This window comes from Colius striatus, chromosome 9 (genome assembly GCF_028858725.1).
Source record: "Colius striatus isolate bColStr4 chromosome 9, bColStr4.1.hap1, whole genome shotgun sequence".
Taxonomy (NCBI): domain Eukaryota; kingdom Metazoa; phylum Chordata; class Aves; order Coliiformes; family Coliidae; genus Colius; species Colius striatus.
Window position 1 is genome coordinate 34772629 of NC_084767.1, and position 25037 is coordinate 34797665.

General features: G+C 38.1%; 1 protein-coding gene across 2 annotated transcripts in view; it reads left to right on the forward strand.

Moving 5' to 3' along the window:
- BMPR2 (bone morphogenetic protein receptor type 2) overlaps positions 1–25037 on the forward strand; it is a 115693-nt gene that overhangs the window by 33758 nt on the left and 56898 nt on the right. For both annotated transcript variants that reach the window (XM_062002152.1, XM_062002153.1), the window contains exons 2-3: positions 23467–23640; positions 24480–24659. In XM_062002152.1, coding sequence (XP_061858136.1) covers positions 23467–23640; positions 24480–24659 — 354 coding nt within the window. The remainder of the gene's footprint in view (positions 1–23466; positions 23641–24479; positions 24660–25037) is intronic.

Sequence of the window (25037 nt, forward strand, 5' to 3'; positions counted from 1 at the left end):
AAATAAAAAAAAAGAACGCTTTCTGAAATGAAATTCTGCGAGACTAACGGATATTCAACTCTGGTGCCATTTTTTTCCTTCTGTTTTTAACCTATGATTTAGATCTAGACAAGATTTAAGGCCTAAAAAACACAGTAGCACCAAGATAAAAAGCTTTTAAGTGCTATCCTGCTGAGTGTTTTGATTAACTAAGATGCAAAACTCTGCCCTGAGGTATTCCTGCAAAGACAACCCAGAACAATTCAGTGTAGCTGGGGCATTGTAATGTCAATTGTTTTTAGCAATAGTGTGGATGAGTGTGTTACTTGAATGTGTGTGGATCTGTCTCTTCTGTCTTTCTTTTGGAGTTTTACCTCCAAGTGCCAAAAAAGATTGCAAGGGGGCAGGGGGAAGCTGCTGTCAGCCAGGCTATCAGCTTTGAGAAGTTACTCTCCGCTCATGTTAGCGGATTGGTTTTGCAAATTTGCAAAACCAACTATTTTACATACTTTTTTTTTTTTTTAAATAAATTACAGTCTTCTCATCAGTTTAATTGATGGCATCATTTTGATGGCATTAGCACAGCTGGGGAAACCTCTTCTACCTCAAGAAATAAATGGTGTATTTTGTTGATGGCTGTGCCAGGAAAAACTTATACAATGCTGTTTTTTATTTTAAAAACAGAATCTGACAATGAGTCAGAATATTCATAAAACTAACACATGGCCCCTCAGACTCCCTGAGATTTGTGATTTCAGCAAAACCCCTTTGTGAAGATGTGGTAGACAGACTGTTTTGCAGTTTACCATTTAAGAACTATAGTTATCTTTTTGTGTAGCGGCGAGTATATCTTGAATGTATTTCTTACTGTTTCCCAGATGCTAGGCTTATTGAGGCTCATGGAAGTGCTATTGAATGAGATAAATTGTAGTGAAGGACACTGTTTGGTGGTGAAACACTGCTGTTTCTACAGCTGCACATCAGCTAATATAGACAGACATGAAGAAGCAAGCCAGAATGGGGATCTGAATAGTCCTATATTATCTGAAAACTGTACACATCCTTAGTTAGCTGGGTTCACTATGAGGGAGGAAAGCAGCCTGCCCCACACTGTCGTTAATCATTTTCGGGGAGTGAGACAATGCAAGACAGTACTGCTGGGTGGTTACAGTTAGCTTTTAAAACAACACTTATTGTTGCAGATAAATTGTCTCTGTTGTCTGAAAGAAAATGTGCTTCTCTTTGCTTTTTTTTTGAAGGGCCTTAGAATTACTGGAAGGATTACACTGACCGATGTTGAGTCAATGCTGCAATAGAGTTACCTTTTGCTAGTAAATCTTACAAATATGGAGGGAAAGGAGAGTAGAGAGGGATGAACACCGTGTAGTATATACGTAATAGTTGAGCTAGAGGGAGTTCATTACAATTTCTTGTACAACATCAGTTTAATTTTTAGGGGCTACTACCGTCAAAGAAGAGAGCACATACTGATGGCTATTACTCTTGTAGATTTCTTCGCCAAAAAAGATAGTTTTGCCGATACTGAAAACAACATAGTCAAAAGCTAAAATTTTGAAATATTGCTGACTAAGCTGAAAACCTCAGATTTTTTTTTTTTTCCTCCAATCTGAAAAGGTAAATTGCTTTGAGTATTGAGTATGTTAATTAAACAGATATTCAACAGTGACTGGTAATAGTATGTAGGAAAAGTATCGCTGACCACAGCAGCTGTTTAGTAATGCTGGAATGGGTGAGGTATAAGATAGAATTAAAAATCATCATGGAAACTTTCATTGCTGACTTTTTTCACCCTAAGCTTGAAAACTACATACATCTTTTACATTTATCTCGAAAGATCTCTTTGATAGTTTGGAAGGCTGTAGCTTTCCTTGACACAATCTAAGTCATGCTGCAGGTCCTTAGAGACCTTTTTTGTGACCTGGAAACTCAACAGCCATAAGCCCTGCAATGCCATCTTTATACCTAGAAGTACCTAAGATGGTTAGAAGGCTGCAATTTCATTAAAGCTTGCATTTTTCACAAAATATCTACAAATGAAAGGGATTTCCTTGAACTTGTTTAAATCAGACACACAAAGTTTTCAAGATTTGAACAATTATGAGCTGGATCATCTCTAGTTAAAGTTTGGCAGACAAGTAATGTGACATTTTTCTGTGTCTTGATGTCATGTCTGAAATATGTAATCAAATTTATATGTGTGGATTTTCATTTAGTAACTCAAACTCCATGTTTTACACAATGTATGTTTTACACAGAATCTCAAGCTTTGGAAGGGACTTCAAAAGATTGTGTAGTCCAACCCCTCTGCCAGAATAGGGCCTCTTAGAGTAGGTCATACAGGAACTGGTCCAGGTCATCTTTGAATGTCTCCAGAGAAGGAAACTCCACAGCCCATCTGAGCAGCCCATTCCAGTGCTCTGTCACCCTCACAGTGAAGAACTTTGTGGTAGAACTGAATGGTGAGAAACAGAAAAATCATTGTATACTTTCAAAAAAAGATACTGAAAGATTGACATGAGCTTACGTGACTATGATATGAGACTGATAAGAAGGTACATAGGAACTCATCCACTGCTCTCCCCCTCATCGAGTCAGCCAGTTATAGAAGGCTCTTAGGTTGCTTAAGCAGGATTTCGCCTTGGTGAATCCATGTTGACGACTCCTGAGAACTGTATTTTCCTTCCTTTCGTGTTTTGTAATGACATCCAGGATGAATTGTTCCATCACTTCTCCAGGGATGGAGGTGAGGCTGACTGGCCTGGAGCTTCCTAGGTCCTCTGTGCCTTTTTTGAAGGCTGGAGTTACCTTGGTCTTTCTCCAGTCCTCAGGCACATTGCCAGTCCTCCATGATTGTTCAAAACTGATGGAGAGTGGCTTAGCAATAACAACAGCCAGCTCGTTCAGCACTTGTGGGTGCGTCCCATCAGGTCCAGTAGGTTTATGTTGAGCTTGCCCAACAGGTCTCTAACCTTGTTCTCATCCACCAAGGGAAAGTCTTCTGTTTTCCAGACTATCCTACTATCCTCCAGGGACTGGGCTTCCCAAGATCCAGCCTTGGCAGTAAAGACTGAGGCAAAGAAGGCATTCAGTAGATCAGCCTTCCCTGTATTCTCTGTCACCAGGACACCCTCCTTGTTCATCAATGGATTCACATTCTCCCTAATCTTCCTTTCTGCTACCAATGTATTTGAAGAAGCCTTTCTTGTTTTCTTCCTTTGCCAGATTTAATTCCAAAAGGACTTTGGCCTTCACCATTTTGTCCCTGCATGCCCTGGCAATGTTCCTATAATCTTCCCAAGCAACCAGGCCCTTTTTCAACCTTCCAGAGATGTCTGTCTTCTCCTTGAGTAATTCCAGTAGTTGTTTTTTCATCCATGTAGGCCTCTTGCCTCCTTTTTGTGATTTTTCTCCTTGTGGAGACATACCAATCTTGGGCTTGGATGCAGTGGTGCTTGAAGATTAACCAGTTTTCTTGGGCGCCACTACCATTGAGAATCCTTTCCCATGAGATTGTCCCAAGCAGGTCTTTGAAGAGGCCAAAGTCAGCTTGCCTGAAGTCCAGGGTCACAACCTGGCTTGATGTCCTGCTTTTTCCACATAAGATCTTGATCTGTCTTATGGTCAATGCAGCTAAGGCTGCCTCCAGCCTTCACATCTGCAACCAGACCTTCTTTATTTGTCAGCACAAGGTCCAGGAGCACACCTCTTCTTGTTGGCTCCTCAACCATTTGTGACAGGAAGTTGGCATCAACATTCTCTACGAACCTCTTTGATTTTTGGGTAGTTGGCTGAGTGGCTTTGCCAGCAAATATCAAGGTGGTTGAAGTTCTCAATTAGGACCAGGGATTGTGATTGTGAAACAGCTCTCTGTTGTTTGTAGAAGGCCTCATCCACTTCCTGATCAGGTGGCTGTCATGGTTTTGCCCAGCCAGCAATGAAGCACCACAATAGTCTCTTGCTCACTGCCCCACATCAACTCCTACCCTCCTTAGTATGGCAGAGGCCCCAGCAAAATGGAAAAAAAAGATAACCAAGGATATTGTGGATTGAGACAAAGGCAGAGAGGGCTCACTGCCAGTTACGGTTCAAGGCAAAACAGACTCCACTACTCGATTTAGAGAGAAAAGTTTATTCTTCTACCTACAAGAAACAGAACAGAACAAAAAGCAGAAACTAGGATGATGAGAAAATTACAGCTGGCACTTTAAGATCTCCCTCCCCCATCCCTCCTTTCTTCCTGGGCCCAGCTCACTGCTCCTGATATCTATACCTCCTCCCTGCTCAACGGGGCGGGGTGGGGGGGGGTAGGGAATGGGGGATGTGGTCAGTCTCTCACAGATGATCTCTGCTGCTTCTCTCTCCTCAGGTGAGGATGACTCCTTGCATTCTTCCTCTGCTCTGATATGGGGTCCCTCCCACGGGACACAGTCCTTAACTAACTTCTCTGGTGTGAGTTCTTCCCAGCAGCTACAGCTTCCTCAGATACAGTGTCCCTCCCTCGGGACACAGCCTGTTCTGGTCTTAGTTTTAATCATCTTCTTTGATGTGGGTTCTTCCTCACAGTTATAACTTCTGTGAATATGAGGTCCCTCACATGGGATGTGGCCTCCTCCAGCCATAGTCACTGGCCCTGATGTGGGGTCTTTAACAAACAATTCTCTGCTTCACCACTCCTCTCCACAGGATGTAAGGGAGTCTATGCTCCAGCATACCTCCTCCTCTCTTCCCTCACTGGCCTTGAGGTCCACATGGTTGCTTCTCTCTCTCTTCCCACTCCTTGCACCACCACCTACTGGAAAAGAAGGAAGGGACAGAAGAAAGAAAAAAGAGGAAGAAGCCTCCTCTTGCAACTTCTTCTTAAAAAGTGATTGTAGAGGCATCTAATTGGCTGAGCCTCAGAAGTGGGTCTGGCTCAGAGCTGGGGAGATTTTTGAGCAACTTCAGTTGCCCATAAGCATTCAATGCACCCTTCATCCCCACCCAGGCAGAGCTCAATGCACTCTAATTGTTCTCTCACATAGAGAGCAACTCCATCCCCTTGCCTCATTTTTTCTGTCTTTCCTAAATAGCCTATACGCATTCATACCTATGCTCCAGCCATGCGAGCTGTCCCACCATGTCTCTGTAATTGCAATGAGATCAGGGCCCTGCATCCTTACCCACATCTCCATTTCCTTCTGCTTATTTCCCAGACTACTTTTGTTGGTGTACAGGCAACACAGGGGCTTACTTGAGCAGACAGGTTTCCCTGGACGGGTGCAAGAGGATCCTCCCTCATTTGGCACTCCCTCAGGGCAGTTAGCCTTCTGCTTCTCATCTTGATGCGGGGCTGAGGAGCACTCATTTCCTGCCCTGACCCATTTCCCTGTTGGATGGGATGGCACATACTTAGTCTGTGGGACCTGAAACGACCTTTGGTTGCTCTTGCTTCCATAATGCCGAACTTCATGCAGAACTTTGGAACCAATGAACAAAATTCCCAGTCATCTGTCATTCATCTCTGGATGACTGTATAAAAAATACAAGCTAGTGATGCCTTTACTCCAGTCTTCTGTCTTTTCTGAGAGGTAAAACAGCCCTATGTTAGTTTACAATCTCCTTAGGATTTCAAAAAAATATTGTTACTATTATAGTTTTCCTAAGATTTTGATTCAAGGGTTCACAGCCATTCACACAAATTGCATCCAGGGAGTTAGGAAGAATTGATAGGCAGGTATAATGAAACATTACAGGATAGTCTGGATGCAGCGTAGTGAGTTAAAATTGCGGGACTACCAGAGAAATCTCCTGCGAAGGGTGGAATTTTGGCTCTGCTGAAATATGTGGCAAAACTGCCACTGACTTTAATGAGGTCAACCCTTGAGTTGTAAACAGACTTGAATAAATATCTTGTGTAATTTTCTTCTTGCTCTAGAGACATTTAGCATAGGCATCTGGGTGCAGATGTCATGATATTGTTTTGTTTTCAGAACTGTGAAAATAGGTCAATTTATCCTCTGTGTGGTCTTTGCAAGAGCAAATTCTGAAGCAGATGTTCCTGCTAGTCTTTGAAGGCTTTGTAGGAGAGAGAGAGCGCCACCTTATAAAAAGCAAGATAGACATAGCATTTTGTTCCATCTGGAATCGGAGTGTGTTGCATCAAGGAAGCGTCAAGAGCTGCAGTTGCTATAGTGATGTTTTTCTGTACTTATTTTGTTTGAACACATATGCAGAGTAAAGCTTAAGAAAATACAAATTGTCAGCCTCAAACTCATTTAGCTTTAAATGGTGGCTTATGCGGAATCTTTTAAATAAATTTATGCATATCAGGAAAACTGTGTCAAATTAAAACAATGTCTGTTTTGTTCATCCTACTGCCAGGAGAAAGTTTTGTTTTTTAATAGAAATAATTCTTGATTCTTTTAAGATGCTTCTTGTGCCAATGTAGGATTAGTGTCATTGTGTGCTCCAGCAGAAGGTGATGGGGGCGGGGGGGATGTGTGTATAGATCCCACAAGATTGAATTGTTTGTAGTGCTTTATAAACAGACACTGCTGTGAGGAGCTTATGTCTGGTTTTAGATTAAAACACAGCAAGACATTGTATGTTACACCTCTTCAGTTTCCTCTCCTGTTCCATTGCAGCTAGTCATGTTTGGTAAGCCAGTCAGCTGTGCTGAAGAGGAACACAGAGACCTCTGCAGTGTTTCTCAGCTTCTGCCCTGACATCATCTCTGACTTTAACACTACTATTTGGATCTTGAGTGGAATTTAACAACTTTAGTACCATTTAAGTGAAGTGTAAATGGTTACATATGTATACTAAAAAATGTGCATTATATCTGGTGGTGGGACAAGCTGTGGCAGAATTGGGACCATTGTGCTTGCCAGAGGTCCTCTGAGAGCTACTGTGCTGATATTAAGTAGGAGGCACTTATAAGTAATTTTGCTTTCAGCTGTAAAATCTCTCATGTCTAATAAACACTTTTTCTTTCCATTGGAGCAGTTCTGATGTCTCTTCCCTCTACCTAGCATGCTTGCATCGAGCTCTTAAATTAGTATCCATGAGGTGTTTACTTCAGTGTCAAATTTGGTTGAAAATGGCAAGTAGGTGGTGGGCAGAAGAGGAGGACGGAGCCTGAAAAATGAACTGTTGCTCTCATCATCTGGTGTCTGAGGGTTATAGAGCAGACCTGGTTAAGGAGGAGACTGCCAAATACATGTACAGGAGAAATCTCCACTGCTGTCATTCTTACTGCAGTGTTGTGCCCATCCATTGGTGAATGCATATAAGGCCTGAGCTCTTACCATTCTGTGGGTTTTGCTAGCAGGGTCATCATCAGAGTCTTCCACAGTGGATGCTTGTGCCAGTTGTGTTACTGTAGCCTCTAGAGTGTCCTCACCTTCCTTCCCCCTAATTCTGGCATTAAACAAGTGTTACCTAATGAAATGAGGGTATGAGTTACTTCCTGTGAGAAGAGACTTTAAGTGCTTTATTGTGAGAGAGTATTGGACTGCAGGCAGCTTTAACCTTGAGACACAGCTCTTCCCTTGAAGCACACAGGTAAACAGCTCTGACCAGGATGTGATCATATCAAAGAAGCATCAAGAGTGGTGTGTGAACAATATAGAGTGACCAATCGTTATGTTAGCATAGGCATGTGTTTTGAGACTGTTACCCAATTAACATAGAATAAACTGTGCTTGATCAGGGGATAAGGGTATATTAGGGGGAAGCTTTGGCAATGAAGTGTCTGCTGCACCATGAACTGAACTTTTCTCTACTAGTGATTCTTGGCTGCTACGACACTTTATAGCAATAGGCAACATGACAGAGACTAGGACAGTTTTGATCTTTCTTATTTTAGTATTTTTGATTCATACTTGGATGAGAGCATGAATTGAATAGTTAGAATAGTTAGAATATAGCCACAGTTAGAATAAAGCCACAGTGTAATGACTAAGGGAAAACAAAAGCCAACGTATGGAGGTCAGTTCACAGGCTGAATTGGTATAATGTCTTAGTGTGGGGGTTTTGTTGATACTTTTTTGATTGTTAAAAAAAAGGGAGCTCATTTCTTCATGGTAGAAATTAATTTCAACACAAGCTTGGATAATAAATGAGTGGCTTCGTGACTGGGCAGCTGGCCATAGGAACCATGCTATAAATACAGAGAGTGACCTAGAAAATGTATATTGGCCCTTATAGGGGAAACTGGTGTCTGCTGTTAAATGTTATGAGGGAAGCAGGCAAGAAAGTGATAAGCAGGTTGGAAAAAAAAAAAAACAAAAAAACAACAAAACAATGAGGGGCTGAATACTGTAGGACTTTGAAGGGTAGGATGGGAATTACAATGAAGTGAATATTAAGGAGAGAAATAGCAAGACATAGTGAACCTTACTGCTGGAGGAGTGTGAAAGGGATGTTGGAGGGAGCATAATAATGATCTCTGCACTGGGGAAAACCTGCCTAGGACTTTAAATGTTGTGGGACAGATTCTGCACTCAGTTTCAGTAGGTTTTAAAATCTAATACTACTATTATACTGGTGGTATTTTATGAGTAAGCTCTACTCAATGTGTTCAGAGATTGCTGAATTTAATCATACTTAGGTTGTCTATATTTTTCACTTAAAAGTTAGTAATTTTACAAAGCTTATAAGCTCTCATGCCTTGTTAATGTTCTTTTATGATGTTGAAAATACCTTTAAACTGGATTTCCCTATAGAAAACCCAAATCTTTTTGGTTTGGACTTTATTTACATTTTTCTTTTGCTTCCTTATATGGATTTATGTTGAATTGAAAGAGCTTCAGCTGATGGATTTCAACTGAGATACTTCTTTAATTTATGTATTTAATTTATTTCATTCATTGGATAGAGAAAGTTTAGTCATGACCAAATTAAATTCCTCTGTTTTCATCCATGAAATGCTCCTTTCCCTCCCTGTCTGTCACTGGCTTGCTGTTACTGATGGAAGAGTTGCATATTTCCTCTGTTGGACTTCTTTCATTTTCCTTTGCTATTACTTTACAAAGATAATCTGGCCTGGATTTTTGTTTTCTTGTTTAATGTTCTCTTCTCCTCTTGACAGAGAGCAAACTTATGTATCTGCTGATATGTTCATTATTTTACTTCAAATTTTGCATTGATACCCATATCATACAACCTTATGGTCCAATTTCTCAAAGAGCATTTACATCATACTAGTTAGAGCAGGGGGAGAGAGGGAAAGGATTAATGAAGCTGAGCATGAGCTGCTTTTTTTTCTCTGTGAAATCACAACTGGTTCTCTTGTTGAGAGATTCTTCACTTAAATTTCTGTTAGTGTTTTCTGGTCTCCAAATAATACAGTCACTAGGGGTAACGTTAAAACCCGCATCAATCAGAATATTTCCTGTTTTCTGGTCCTTCTTGTCTGTGGTGACATGCATCTATGATTTAGAAAGAAACAAGATGTAATAGAAAATAGAGCTCTTAAAAATAAACAAACCAAAGACAGTGTGGTTGAGCTTTTATGTAGACACTGCAATTTTTACTTGGGTAGATGAATAGGGAGGAGGATTTCAAGAGCTTTTATATAAGGGTGAAAAAAATTGCAAAACAGAGAGGTTTACCATTCAGTATTATGGGATAGAGACAGCAAGCAAGATTTGGCAAGTAACCACATTGTAAACAAAGAAGCTGAGGATAAACTGTGGTAAGCTTCTTTGCTTGAACTACTCCGTTCAGACAGGGCATTTAAAAACTGTGAATGTCTGTTGTTTCATCTACGGAGGATGTTCAAAGATCTTTAAATCCACAGAAGGTGAGGGAAAGACTGCAAATTAGAGTAGTAGTAAGTAGGGGAGGAAGAATTTATCTAATCTTAAAAGCCTTCTGGTAAGACATGCTTTGAGTAACTGGTGCATATTTATACTTCTGTAGTTTACCCCTAGGCAGTTGATCCTCTTGTGACTGGCTGTGAAATTCTGACTTTGTCTTCCTCTTCTGAGATAGAGGTCATATCAATAACTAGAAACTGATAAAGGTGACCCTGTTTTTCTCCCTAGACAGGAGCCTAGGATTCAGTATGTAATTCCAGATGATGTAAAGCAAGCCAGTGTCCGTCAAAAAAAACCATATGCAGCAAAAAATGCCATGTCTATACTTCTAATGACAAGACACAACTCTGTCAGCTAAAATGACTTCTTTTGCCATCTAGCAGAGGGATGAACTCAGTTGGTTGCTAGTCTTCGTTTGCTTCAGTGTCATCTGAAAGGAGTGGTTTTACCAGATGAATGAATCACTACTATAATTTCCTTCCACATCTGAATATTCTTTATGGTTAATAAATATTGAATTTTATCAAATTGGAGTGATACAAACATTCTCCTGTTACTAGTTCATGCAACTCAATGATATTGAAAGCATGTGATACTGAAGTATTAGTAAGATGTTAGTAGAAAACTAAGGATTTTTCCGGGTTTTTGGTAAGCAATGATGTAAACACTTCAGTATCTTGTTAAATGCGGGGTTCTACTGCTTTCCTGTTTGGTAGTAGCTCAGTCCCCAGTCAGAACAATAGTTCTTTCTCATAGATTGAAGGAAGACAGTGTTTGGTCATAATGAACAGTTTGAATGCTCTTCAATAAAAAGACACTTCTTTTATGGAGGACTGTTATAAGTTTATATTTTTCACATTTTTCTACAAGTGAACTGAAAAGCTATTTGAAAAAGTTTTGAAGATAAGCCTGTAACTTCCAAATTGTTCAGTTTTTCTCTTTCCTAGACTCAATCCTAGCATCTGAAAATACATGAATTTTGGCATCCCTTCAGCTTTTAGCAAGATTTAAATAGAAGATTGAAAAGTCTAACATTTACTGCACAGTGTCCTTAGCTCTGTAACCCTTTTCACTTCTTTGCTTTGTCAGATTTTGAACCACATGCAATTCATATTCTGTAAGTTCATTTTTAAGGAACAATAAATAAAATAATGAGTTAATATCACATTATCTTAGTATACCCTGGTATACCTCTGGCAACAATAGGGTATTCCTGAAAGCACTTTCCAAGTAAGCTAGCTGTCTACAGTCTATGATAATCAGCTCTAAGCACACAGGCAGCTGGTTTGCTAATCCTTTGATTGCAGTATTAGTTTGTCTCAGAGATTCTGAAAACCTGTTTGATCCTGTCAATGTGTTTAGTGAATATTGTAGAATAAATTATCTGTTACCTTAACACTCTAAAACACATACTCGGGATAAGAGTTTTGTATTTTCACTCTACTTCTGGGTTTTTTCCTTTTTTGATAGTTGTGTTTGTTAAAAGGGGAAAAAAAAAAAGACATCTGTTCTACAACTTTAGCAAAAAAATCACACTTAAATTCACTTAACATTGGAATGACTTGTATTTTAATCACCAGAAATTGTTATTATCTGGCTTATCGCCATGTCAAGTAATTCAGACTTGGATCAGGATCTCTTATTTAGAGAGATTGCAAGAAAGAAGCCCCTGTGCAGTTTGGCTCTGGGCTTACCCGAAGAACGGCTGGTTGGTGGGCTAAGCTCATTAAGTGACCTGAAGAACTTGGTATTTTCTACTCACATTACCTGTTGTGTCTTGTGAGATGTTTTAACCTCTGCTACCTGGAGCATCTGTGAGTGTGTTTATTCATACATACACACATATATGTGTGTGTGTGTGTATTTGTATAGGGTGATTAAGATATCAAGATATCAAGCATAATCCTCAGGTATGTAATGCAAAATGTTAAGAAATTTGATTACAGTCTTTGAGTATCTGTGTTTTGGGAGTGCCCTTTTCGTTTTTTCCTGTCATTAACATCAACAAAGATTATTGAAAACAGTCTTAAATTGTTTAAAAGTTTTTGTTTGTTTGTTTCCTTGTCCCCAGAAGCTTTTGTGTGCTTGTACTGTATGTACTTCAGTATATAACAGCCAGTCCTTGAAACAAAAATGTGTTTAGGAATCAGTTTGTCTGCATGTACCAACCATACCCTTTTTCACTGCCTAAGTTTAGAAACCAAAAATTAATGAAGAGCTTTTCTTGACTAGACAGTGATTTTTCTGATTATACAGTGTTTGCAAAAGTTAGCTTATGTCACCTTATTAGCTGATGAAGTTGTTATTAGTACAACAAAGATTTAAATGGGAAAGAATAAATTCATAAAGAAAATGTATTAATAGATTTTAAATAGTCCACTGCTGTGCCAATAAATGTCTAACAATTGAACCACTGTAACACCAAGAAATATATGAACCTGTTTAATGGACTGAAGTGTAGCAGAAAGAAAAGTCAATATTTTCTGGTTTTGCCTAGTTCAACAGACACCATAAATACCTTTAGCTCACAATTCTTTCCATATCTTCTCTCAGTTAAGGAACACAAGAGCAGGAGTGTTTGAAGTAGATCCCAAGTTCTTGCAGCAGCCCTCTTGTCGTTGATAATACTCTGTCATCTACCTGAATTTGCTTTCACCTTGCATTGGCTAAATTAAGGAACATAGGGTGCTCTTAAGGTATATTGATGGTGCTCTTGCCTCAAGATGATGATGGTTTGTGGGCTATTCTGTGGCATGCCATTAAATGCCTTCAAGATAAAAATTTGAAATGTTTTTGAACTTATATTATTTGAGGAATTCTGTGAAGGTAAGAGACTTGATAGACCTCATAAAGCATATCAGGGTGGAAACTAGTTTCTGCTTTTTACTCCTCCTGTCTTTTTTGGTATTTTTCAGAGTTTAAGATTTCAGAGCCAAATAGATAGTGCTTCTGTAGTCAGTCAATTGCTAATGTACATTATTGAGGGGAAAAATATTATTATGATTTTGGAACCTAATTTCCATGTAGCTTCAGATCACAGGACGTTTGCCAGTTTTCAAACATTTCAGTGTATTACTGGTAGTGTAAACTTCCTAAAAATGTTTATAGGAAAGATTTTTGTAATATACCATAATAGGCTTTAATGGGTACTATCTTTCTCCAAACTTAAGCTACTGAAAAGTTTTCAAGAAAATGTTTTTCAATATATGCAATAGAAATGACATCTCTCCTTGCTAGCAAAAAAGAGTATTTTACATGTGTTAGGGGAATATCTCTTAAATATACTGAATATCCAGTAACAGACTTTTTTTGAAGGGAATTTAAAGTAGGCTCTGAAATAATTGATCTTGCTCTGGGAAGTTTGTTACATATGAGTTTAGGGGAGAAATAAATACTACATTGTAAGTTTGCTTTACTGTTGTGTTTGCTGCAGAGCTTCCTGTGTTATTCCATGCAGATGCTTCACTTTTACAGCCCAGATAAACAGAAGCCAGACCCTCATACCTGGAAAAAATCCATGAACTCCAATCTATGGCAAAGATTAAGAATTCAGGCTTTTTCGGTTCTGTGAATAGACACTGACCAGTGGAAAAGATAGTGTGACTAAGGCTCTGATGGTTTCTGTCCTATTCTGACATAATTGCTAAGCAGTCATATGAATTTACTTAGTTTTCTCTGAATGGAAACAGTTATTTAGGAAGTGACTAATATTTTGAAAAATAATTGGAAAAATGCTAGGTTTGTTTAACTCCTGTAATATATACATTCATGCTCTCAAAAGATTAAATATAGCCTGAGATTTTTTCCAGGAGACCTGGAGAAGTCAGTGGAAGCCAGCTACTTCCTTCCCTATGTTTTTCCAGACTAGGATTAAATGACCTTTAACTTAAATTGGAGTAATATGTAAATAAAGTGGAAGGTACACATTAAAGCTGGCTTACAAAATATGTTTTGTAGAAAATGTGTCACTTTATTTTGCCCAACATCATGAGTCTGTATGTAAATTCTTTCTGAGCTGATTCAACTATATATAGAGACTGGAATTCCTGTTTGCTCAGGAGGTAAAATAAGCAATAGTTTCATTTTGAGATGGGAAGACTGCAAACTGGACAGTGCGATTTGAAGCCACAGAGATACTTTCTGCTGTGTGAACCCTCACAGAAAATCATCTTCTTCAATTTTATTAAAGTATTGGAAGCTCTAAGATTATTGCAGCAGACAAACATTTGGAGTCGAGATGAAATGTTTTTACGCTTTGCGTTCGACTCATGTCTTGAGATTAGAGTCTCCCTTAAGTGAGCATTAAACATACTCCATGATTTGACACTTCTACACTATTTAATGGTTTAATAGTATAAAATTTATGCTAGTTTACTTCTGCTTTCCAGTATGTGAGCTTGACAGCTTTTTCAGAAGGCTTTTTGAATAAGCTTGGACCCTTGCATTACCATATAGGATACACTGACTGGATTTTGCTTTAACATGGAATGTGAAGTTTTTTGGAATGTGCTGTTAGCTGTCTGTAAGTTGAAGTCTGATGACAAAGATGAGTATTTTGAAACTAACAAAGTTATTGATAAAAGGTGGTGACATTTTACTATTTTTACAACATTAAAAACCCTCAAACCTGCTGTAACCATTTACTGCAAAACTTTTTAACATTTTCATAAATGAAAAGTGATGTGATAATATCTCATCTGTCCTGCATAGTCATTGAACTAAAATAATGTTATTGTTTTTTACCATACCAGAGTGGGTTTTTCACTGCTAGCAGATGATATATTTAGAAATTTCATATTGGACAGATTAGTAATCTTCCTTCACTACCTGTTCATTACATACATTTTGTTTTAAGTCTGTCATATTGAAAATCAATGGTAATTTAGCATAGAGGAAAAAAAAATAAAGGAAGAGACCTGCTGAACTAGACAGACATAAAAATGAATGTCCTAACTGAGTACCAGCTGAACACAGCTATAAAACAATGTTAAACAAAATGTTGAATCATTGAGGGAGGTAGATGCTTTTTCTGATTTAGATGTGTATATTCTGGAGGAAGCTTTGTAAGGTGGGGGAGGTTCCAATAAGTGGCCAAAGTAGAGGTGTAATTAAAGATTAACTTGTTAGGGCTCTAGCTAAGACTTTGGGACACTTGATTTTGATTCTGTAGTTTGTCCTTCTCTGACCCTGGTTGAGTCAAGAAGATATCATCATTACAGATTCAGCATGAATCTTTTTCTTTATTAGCCGAAAAAATGCCTCAGCCTCTTGATGTAAACCATGAACCAGTATTAACTCTGTTGGTTCAAATTTACTTGAATTTCTTGTCCCTGGAGATTTTATGCCAGAACACAAGTGCTGCTAGCTTTCTTGCTACTATATCTTGTGCGCTTACTAGATGGATAAAATTTTGATTGTATGGTAATGCCTGCTTCAGGTGAGGTTTGCACAGTGAGATGATCTGGCTCTCCCCAGAAATATTTAGAAGGTTGTGGACATTGACACAGTTTATGGGCGGTAACATCAGATATTTTTGCATAAAACCTGTCAGCATTTGGGAACTATATAATTTGTCAGCTACTAGCAATAAATCTCTGCCATCCTGTTGCTCTCTTGCATGGCTCCCTTGCATGGTCTCTTGCATGGCTCTCTTGTTTAAGCTGGGTTCTTTTATGATAACACTTTCTTTGAGAGTAAATTTGGCAGAAAGAGGAAAAAGGCCCACACTAAAGAGTTCAAGCTGACTGTTTACTTTTTGGCCACTCTGTACGTCACTGGTACAGAGAATGTATCTGAGCAGAGAAATATAACACTATCAGGCTGCAAAGAGGTCATGTGGTGGTGGCCTTAGGGCAGTGAGGCTCTGGTAAGAGGATGAGCACATCCCACATGGGACTGAAAGGAGGCTGTGGACTGTGTACTACAGTGGTGCAAGACAGCAGTGCCTGGGTGGGAAGTTCTGAACTTCATGCACAATATGTGAGATACACTACATGAATAAAACAGACTGCGTGGCAGCTGTGTTGTAACAGACCACTGGTACTTCAGAAATAAACTGAAACACCAACATGCTCAAGTACTGTTGAGGAATACACAACACAAAAAGGTTGGCATCTCTGTTACTGCTGACAACACCGTGTTAGAAAGGGAGTAAGGAGAGAAAAGAGATTTCAAAATTATTTGCTTGCTGAAAAGTTAGATTGAGAAGGAAAGACAGAACAAGTACAGAAAAGAAAACACTTGACTTTGCTAGTGTCATACTATTTTGATGGAGAATGGTCTTGTAATGAACAAAAATGACTTAATCGTCTATAGGTACAGTCACTTAATCACTGAAATGAATATGAGAACTAGCAATCATTTTAGTTTTAGCACTAGTTCTCAATCCAATCAAAACATGAATCTACAGTTTTCAAACTGCAGTGTTAAGTAGCAAAAGCAGACAAAAGCAAGATAATTTTAATCAATGAAGGCTAAGGACATGGATTTTCACATTGAGTATAGACTATAAGGTGTTTATTGGCAAAATATATTTTGCAATATACTTTGAGGTATGTGATATGCCCTATGAAATATGGGAGGAGCTTTAATGATTGTGATGCTTATTTCCTCTTTTTGTTAGAAGGAAAGTTTATGATCACAGACATCAATTTCTGAAACTTTTTTTTTTTACTTTACTGCCTCTCTCCCAGAACTTCCTACTGTAGTCTCTTGTGCAAATTTCTGTTCTTTCTCATTCACATCTTTAAAATACTAATCTAGTGGTTGCAGTTGTGGAGCCTACATGGAGGACTTCTAGCATATAAATTTGCTGTAAAGCTATGCTGCCTGCCCAGCCAAGTGTTTCCTGGCTACATGTTGCGCTATGCTGCAAACAATCCCTAGCCGTTTTTAGTTGGCGTAGTCCCTCATGCTCAGTTCTGAAGCAGACAATTCATTTTTCTTCCTGACTAGTCACTGTGGATCTTTGCTCTGCAATTGGTCAAACAGGCTACAAAGCAGAGTACTGGAAATGTAAATACATGCAAGATTACCAGCAGTTTAATTTTTTTCTTCCCACTCTAAGTTAGTATTAAGAATGGTCTGTCTGTAGAATGGCTTCTTTCAAAAGATATCTGCTTATGATATATTTTTATGTAAGTGTATACACATTTAGAAATATTTGTAGTTGAAACTTCTGAGAGGAAAAAGATGAAAAAAGTTGCAGTAGAGTGCTTACTGAGTGGTGATTTAAGGTTCTGTTTTGTTTTACATCATACCAGAATTCAACTGTCAGTAGTTGAAAGGATATGCTGAAAAGAGCCTCCTGATGTACATTATTACTTTAATCACTGTCCTTTTAATAGTTTGCATTACAAAGACACGTGCCATCTCACAGCCCTGCTTCAAGGGCAATGATGTTTCCCCGTATTGTGTATATAAAAGAGAGCTGTCAGGGCCAAAAGAAAACAGGTTTCATGTTTATGGATATTCTGATGAAAATCTAACTAATTCAAGGGACAAGTTACAGAAAAAAACCCACAGTCTTTAAAAAAAAAATCTTGCAGCCTAATGAGATTCTCAGTTAAGTGTATGGTGGCCTGTATTTAAAGAAATCCTATTACAGATAAATAAATACTCAGAAGTCTTTTTCATTTTTTCATCATTTTTCAAGTCTTTACTGATGTGTCCATGAAGGCACTTGAACATAATTACTGACTTGGTTCCAGTATATGTGGTCTGTGATGCTAGCAAGTCTGTTCTTGTAGGTTATGTGTAAGTTTGTCTTTTGACTGTTATCTCAGATTGTTTTATTCGTGACTGTTGCATCACAAAATGTATTACCTGGCATTAATCATGAAATGGAAAAAGTTTATTTCTTTATTTTTAATCCCAACAATTAGAACATCAAGTAGAGTAATTCTTTGTAAGACTTAAATAACATCGGTATCCTTTTTCCTTACTTTCCCTCTCCCTTTGCACTTGATGCAAATTCTGTGTACTGCATTGAAAAGATGTAGGGTCGGGAAGCATCGATTAAGTACTAGTGGAACTGACTTCCTACGCTATTAGTGAAAACATGACTCATGTTCTAAGGGTTTGAAGTCAAATTCCTGTAACTTTTGGTACTTTTGTTGTAATTGTTTTCAGGAATTATGATTTCCTAGAATGATTGCAAAATAATTAGTATATTAAAAGCAATAATAATGTATTCATTTATTTAAACTCATCCTAGTGTGGATGAATTATGTATTCCTAGCACATAAGATTTCTGACACAGGCAGTAGCTGCACTTGTAACCTCCTTTCCATTGTTGCTGTCCAGAAATATTTTTAGTGAGGAATGAAGGCAAATATTCAAGCAGTAAACGTATCTCAAGGTGTTTTGTAGCAACCCACTACGAATATCCATAATTCCTTTATCTGTGTGAAGCACTTTTCCTGAGCAATTGGAAATAGCAGCACAATTACAGGGAGAAAATACTGAAAACTTCAGTATAGTATTCTTTCCTATAATAATTTGTTCTTTCAGCTTTTTTGTTGTTGTTGTTGGCAGTAAAACTGATAAATGCTAAGATTTTAAGTATATCAAAACCTGAGCCATAACCCAACAGGAAATTTCTGAAGCCCTGGTGTTTTTTCTTGAGGCTTTGTAGTGTGGCATGAGGATGAGCTCCATCATGCCCCCCAGAGCACTGCTGTAGTAAGAGTGAGCCACAGGACTTGGGAAACTATGGGCAATTCCCAGTTCCTTTTTTGATTTCAGGAAAGTATTTTATTGTAGTTCATTTCCTCGTTCTCCTTTTGGAATTTAACAAAGTTTCAGAGTTTACTTCAAGTTAAGTCTGTGCATGTGGTGATGAGATGCACCAGTAATGGCAGCCAAGCAGGAAAGCTGAGGACATTTAATGTTTCTTAGTTCGGGTATCTCAAGTTGTAATGCTGCCCATGTTTTAAGCATAGTTTTGAAAGTGGAAGTATATTTTTTTTAAATATATAGGTGTAAAATGGGCTGGAGAGCAACAAAACTCATTTGGGGTTTTTTTTCCAGTTTATGATAAGGAAGTGAAGAACTTAGCCTGCTCTCACTGGTTTTTGCCTTGGTAAAACTTCTGGGAATAATTCTTGTATTTATTGGAAATAATCTGCTGGGTGACAGAACAGAAATTTGAGTTAATGTCACTATGTTTTTTTGAACTATTTTGACATATTTCGTGTGGTACACAAGTCCAAGAGGAATGGAAACTAGTCATTTTGTTATATGTCCTTGGCGATCTATTTTTCAGGCTTTACTTTTTGTCCTTTTCAATGTCAGTCTACCTGTTGCAACTACAAATGTCTAGTAGCAAATTTTTCAGAGGTGTGTGACTTGTAAACATTCAGTTGCTATTTGTTTGTTTCGATATCTCAAAGTCTTTCATTAAAGGTTAATTAAAGAAGACCTTAATGTATAAGGAGTTCTATGTGATGAACAAATATAGTTTACTATGAAATTTACTTGATAAAGGTAGTGAAAATGCTGAAAGTGCTTCTCTTTTATATATTCCAAAATAAATAATGTTTTCCAGTTTTGGAGGTAGCCTTTAATGTGACTTTCTCCTTTTTGTAGTAGTGATTTCCATATTCCTAAAATGACACTTTTGTCACCTACTGATTTAATCAGATAATTGCATTTAAATACAATGAACTCTACAGAGCTGTCCATCTCCACCCTCTCCCACCACCCTACCAAAAAAAACTTGTTGCTCATTTGATTGAGTAGATTTATAGAAAATCTTTGGAGGAATACATGCATCTTTGACAGCTTTTTATGTTGATGTTGTTTCAGACCTAATGATGAAAGAGCTGTTACAGACTTATATATTTATAGAGAAACCACAACCCAAACTAATTTTAATTATTTTACTGCAGTTACTTCCATGATGCAGAACTTGTGCAGGAGTAATGAGATGGATAGCTTGAAAGAGCCTGTAAAAGATTTGAAACAACATAATTTCTTTTAATAAGAGCAGGACTCTGAAAGGCAACTTCAGCCATACAGCTGATGTCCTGTGAAACCTGTGCTCCCATTTACTTTGGTGCTAGGTCATGCTGTTGTTTGTATATTGGGACATTTCATGTCTGGACAAATAAAGGGTATAGCTTGATCTGTAAATGGCTTCTTTGTTTTGCCAATTTGAGGATAGGCTAATTCTTGTGGGACACATCTCAAGGTACTCACTGTGCAGCAACTAGACAGAAAAGTTACATTCTTCGTCTGAACTGCCTACTAGATTTTGTTTCCAAGGACAGCAAAATGGTAGGGTAGAATCATAGACGTGAACTACTCTATTCTCTTGTTCAGTTCAGTTCCAATACTAAAAGTTCTTAGAGATTATTAGTTTCCACTTCCTGGAAGAATGAAACCTTTACTGCCAAATTCCCAGAGCCAGGAGTGTGCTAAAATGGTGCAAAGAAATGGAAGTAGCTCATCTATTCTGTTGTTGTTTAAGAGGTTCTGGACATCTGAATGCCCTACCCAATTTTCTTCGGCATTAGACCTTCAACAATGAAGCTACAGAGGCCCTAGAGAAAAATAAAGTAGCTTTTGTTATGTGTCCCCTGTTCTCCAGATGTTCCATGCCATCAGGGAAGGGGCAGGAGTCAGCAGAGTATTGCAGTGGGTACTGCTCCCATAGGAGTTGTACTACTGTTAAAATCGAAGCAGGAATTTGCAGTGATCAGCATGAAAACTCTAGTTGTTGGGTGAGTAACCTTTATTTTTTGTTGGAAAGGTTTCCCACTGAGATCATTTGACATGTAATTATGGCTAGTTCACTTGCATTTTTATTAGTTTGCTAGTAAACAAACACACACAGTTTGCTGGCAGTGGGTGTTGCACTTTCTCATACTCGCCCCTTCTTCCCCTCTGCAGATATTGTCATAGGGCAATACATTTTTTTAAGTCAAAAAAGCCTTTTGCAGCAACTGTAATTTTCTATAATGTGTGGTTAGGCAGCATCTAGCACGACTGTTAACTTTTTTTCAAGTATCTTCTACGAGTTCTTGCCTCTCAATCCTAAGAGATTTACAGAAAGGTGAAGAGACCAGAAAAGTAGGCAGTTAAACCTGTCTGTGTCTTTGGTGCACAGATGTGATATATGTAACTGTATTTCAGTAGAATGCAAACCTAAAAGATTTTTTTTTAAATTCTACCTTGTATTTTAATTTTAAGAGATTTAATTTTTTTTTACCCTATGAAAGCATTAGTTTTTGTTTTTATCTCACAGTTTTCTGATAAGGAAATCAAATCTGTGTGCATTTCATGAATCTGTTCTTCTAATTTATTTTTCACAATGAGGACAAATTATGAAAGGGCTTATCTTGCACCAACTGGAGTGTTCTGTAAACAACCAAAATCTCAGATGACCTTAGTCTCACTCAGCTATCATACGCAACTGATTTTAAAGCCTTCGTAGTGATCCTGGGAGCAGATACATTATATTTCACAAGACTGTATCATCTATCCTGTTCTCTCTTGAAAATTTTTGTTCTGTGATAATTTTTTTTCCTTTCAATTTTCAAAAAGTTAGTCAGTTCCATGAAGTTCCATGAAGGCAGTGGGATACTGTCCTTTCATACATTGTTTCTTGGCCAGTTCTGTGTCATGGAGAAGAGAATGCAGGACAGATGCTTCACGCCTGGCATACTCAGCTGTTCCTGAAAATAGAACTACTATGTGCATTGGGCAAGTAAGGCTTGAGGCAGCATATGCTAGCTGTTAATGTATGACCTTTTTGCCCTCAATAACTCTACTAACTTTACTCACTTAGAAAGGAAAAAAAAAAAAGTAGAATTTAGGGAACTTAGTTTCTGAATATCGAGCCACTTCTTTTATAGTCACTTCAGAACTCTGGTTCCAGATGTCAAATGTTAATTGTACACTGAGCAGTGTACAGAGAGTGGGTGAGTAATATGGACTGTTGGCCAGATTATTGGAACATGTGAAGCTGCAAGTGATTGAATTACAGTGGCTTAAGAAGTTCCTGTCTCCTCAGCTGGGACTTTTACTGCCACTGAACTGAAATACAGCTCAACTGATTGTACGCACCCTGTTAGACCACTAAATGTTAAGCTTAGTTGTGCTATTTTAATTACTGCTGCTACAGAGTAAGCTGGGAGTCACTGACACTCTGACATTGAGAGTGACAGACTGCTTTTCTGGGTGCTGTGGCTATTTGTGTTTGTCTTGGCATAAGAAAATTATGAATTTTGACTTTTTAATGGATAGAGATGACCTTAGAAGTGAGACGTGTCTCTTGAGTCTGTTGGTTTTTCTCTCTATTACACGGTCATCTACACTGGTAACAGAATGAAACAACATTTTTGCAGTAAATATTCCTTGCTGAAACATGTCTTCTTTATGATGGGTGCTGTGTAATAATCACATAAATAAGTCCTCAGTGAGGAGGTATTCTATATGCAATACTTCTAATAATTTACAGCTGTGTATGCTGTAATTTTATCTTTAAGTTTTCCCAAAATACCAATCTACTCCACCTTGCACCTTTTCACTACCAGTGCTTTCCTGGGAGTTCAAGAACTGAATGAAATCTAGTTAATATGTAGTACAAATTCTTACTGTAATTGGATGTTTGCTGAGCTGTACTACTGAATCTACTGTTAAGACCCTTGTAATTACACACCTTTAAAATATTGCATTCAGTACAAATGTAGGATTTGTTTATCTTGGACTTGATACCTTTCTGAAGAGTTTATTGTTTGAATGTGTTTTCTCTTCCTAAAGAAAAGATGACAGGCATTATCGGCATGGTTGAGTTCTTCCATTGCAATCATATAAACAAAAAGACAGCTGTCATATGGGTGAAACATATGAGTCCATCAGACATTAAGCTTGTTGATTAAATATTGTGGCAAAAATCACTATGCTTTTGTGGGTGGTTTTGTTTTAATAAAAAGCCCCTAAGCTTTTTCAGGTGATCATGGTTATTTATTGTTGCACTGTCTTTGTATGTTTCATAATGCTCCTACTGACATTTCACAGGGAAACTTCATATGCAGTGTTGCTCCTGTTTACAGTGTTTCCCAGAACTGTCGGTCAACTGTGTGGGTGTTACCCTGCCGTTATTATTTCTGTTGGTGCTCTCTCATGTTGGGAGAGCCCAAACTGATAGGTTGGTGAGCAAAATGAAGTAAATATCAGTGCAATGGCTGGATGACATGTAGAAAAAAGAGATAGGTCAATGGAAAGAGGAAAAATCCTTCTGAATTAGAGAAGTGCAGAGTTGGATTGCAGTCTGAAAAAGATCGTCTTGGTTTAGGATCTGGAAACAATGAGATAGTGTACATGGTTGCTTGAGAAACCACCTAACAGTTGTGTAAGTTCTGCTTGAGGACAAATGATGCAGATGATGCAGACTATGTAATGAAATTTTTATTCTGTACCTGTGAACTTCAAATGTTTGCACATTCATTTTGAAACATCTGCAGGGGCTTTTGGATAAGTAACTTTGAGTTAGACCTCATTTTTATTTCTGACTGTTGGAGTACAGTTTAAAGAATCGATATGTATAATTCAGGATGGTTTAGAATGTAGGGTGCCAGAAAACCTTGATCAGCTTTTATCAAACTGAATATTTTATGGATAAAATTGCTGAAAAAAATAATTTTCCTTTCTTTGTCTAAAGCTGCCCAGAGTGAGGAGCGTCTGTGTGCATTTAAGGACCCATATCAACAGGACCATGGAATCAGTGAGAGCCGAATCTCCCAGGAGAATGGTACGATTTTGTGCATGAAAGGTAGTACCTGCTATGGACTTTGGGAAAAAACACGAGAAGGGGACATCCATCTTGTAAAACAAGGTATGTAACTTTTCCAGTGTAAGTGCAGTAGTTTTGTTATTCATTACTTTTTTTTTTTTGGTGATCTAGCCAGACAATATGAAGCTGCACAGCTGTGAAGCTAAACAATTTGTTTGTGTGTTGTACAAATGCATGATTTTTAACTTCCCATTTTACAATTTTAAGTATGAACAGACACTTTTTTAAAATAAATTACTTCTAAAAAAGACCGAAAAGATCAATGCACAGTTGATTGAAAAACCTGCTCAAATTGTTCCTTACTCAGAACGTCCAGAGGAGGTTGACCTTCTTGAATATATATCAGTATGTAAGCCAGATTGGATGGGATTTTGAGCAGTCTGGTATAGTGGAAGGTGTCCCTGCCCATGGCAGTGGAGTTGGAACTAGATGATCTTATGGTCCCTTCCAACCCAATCTATTCTATGATTCTATATGTATTGATGTAGTCATATATTTTAAATAAGCGTCTCATTAAGTAAAAATGTTCATATTGATTGGATGTTTGTTTACAAAGGAAATTACAGCTATAGCACAAAACTGTCCCATAACTATTAATTTGCTGCTATTCTGCAGGGAGAGTGATAGTAGGGAGGAGTAGGGGAAGCTCTTGTAGTTGCTGGAGGTGTGTTTTGATCACCATTCTCAGGGACTCCACTCTTGGTGACTTGGATACAAGTTAATGTAGTGTGAGGCTGAATCAAAACTGCTATTTACAAACATCCTGTGCAGCTCTACTCAAAGTTGTTTGATGTTTGATCAGGTAATCTGCTAAGGAAGCAGTCTGACTGGATTTTTATACCTCCTTTAAAAATAGTTATTTAATTCGTCTATTTTTACAGGTTGCTGGTCTCATATAGGAGACCCACAGGAGTGTCACTTTGAGGAGTGTATAGTTACAACCACCCCTTCCTTGATTCAGAATGGAACATATCGCTTCTGCTGCTGTAGTACAGACTTGTGTAATGTCAACTTCACAGAAAATTTTCCACCTCCTGACCCTACTGATACAACACCTTACAGTAAGTCAGACGTTTCTGTTTCTGTCGTTTAATGGTTTAAATAATTTAGAGAAAGATCCTTCTTTTGTGGTGCTACGAAATGCAAAATCTTTGACCTTTCTATTTGTATGCAACAGAAATGGCAGATGGAACAGAGCTTTTCAATATGGGTTTTATCACATTTGTATATTCCACAGTGCTCTGCAAAGAACAAGTTAAATGCTTACAAGAGTATTGTTTTGTAGGCAACTACTGAGTGCAGATTACATTTTCTGAACTGGTCTCTTATCTTGGGTGCTTTGGTATTCAAATGCCAAACTTCAGAAGCCTGTGGATATATTCAGAAGGATTCAGACATCTGTTAAAAAACAGGCCAGTAAGTTCATTAACATTATGGTA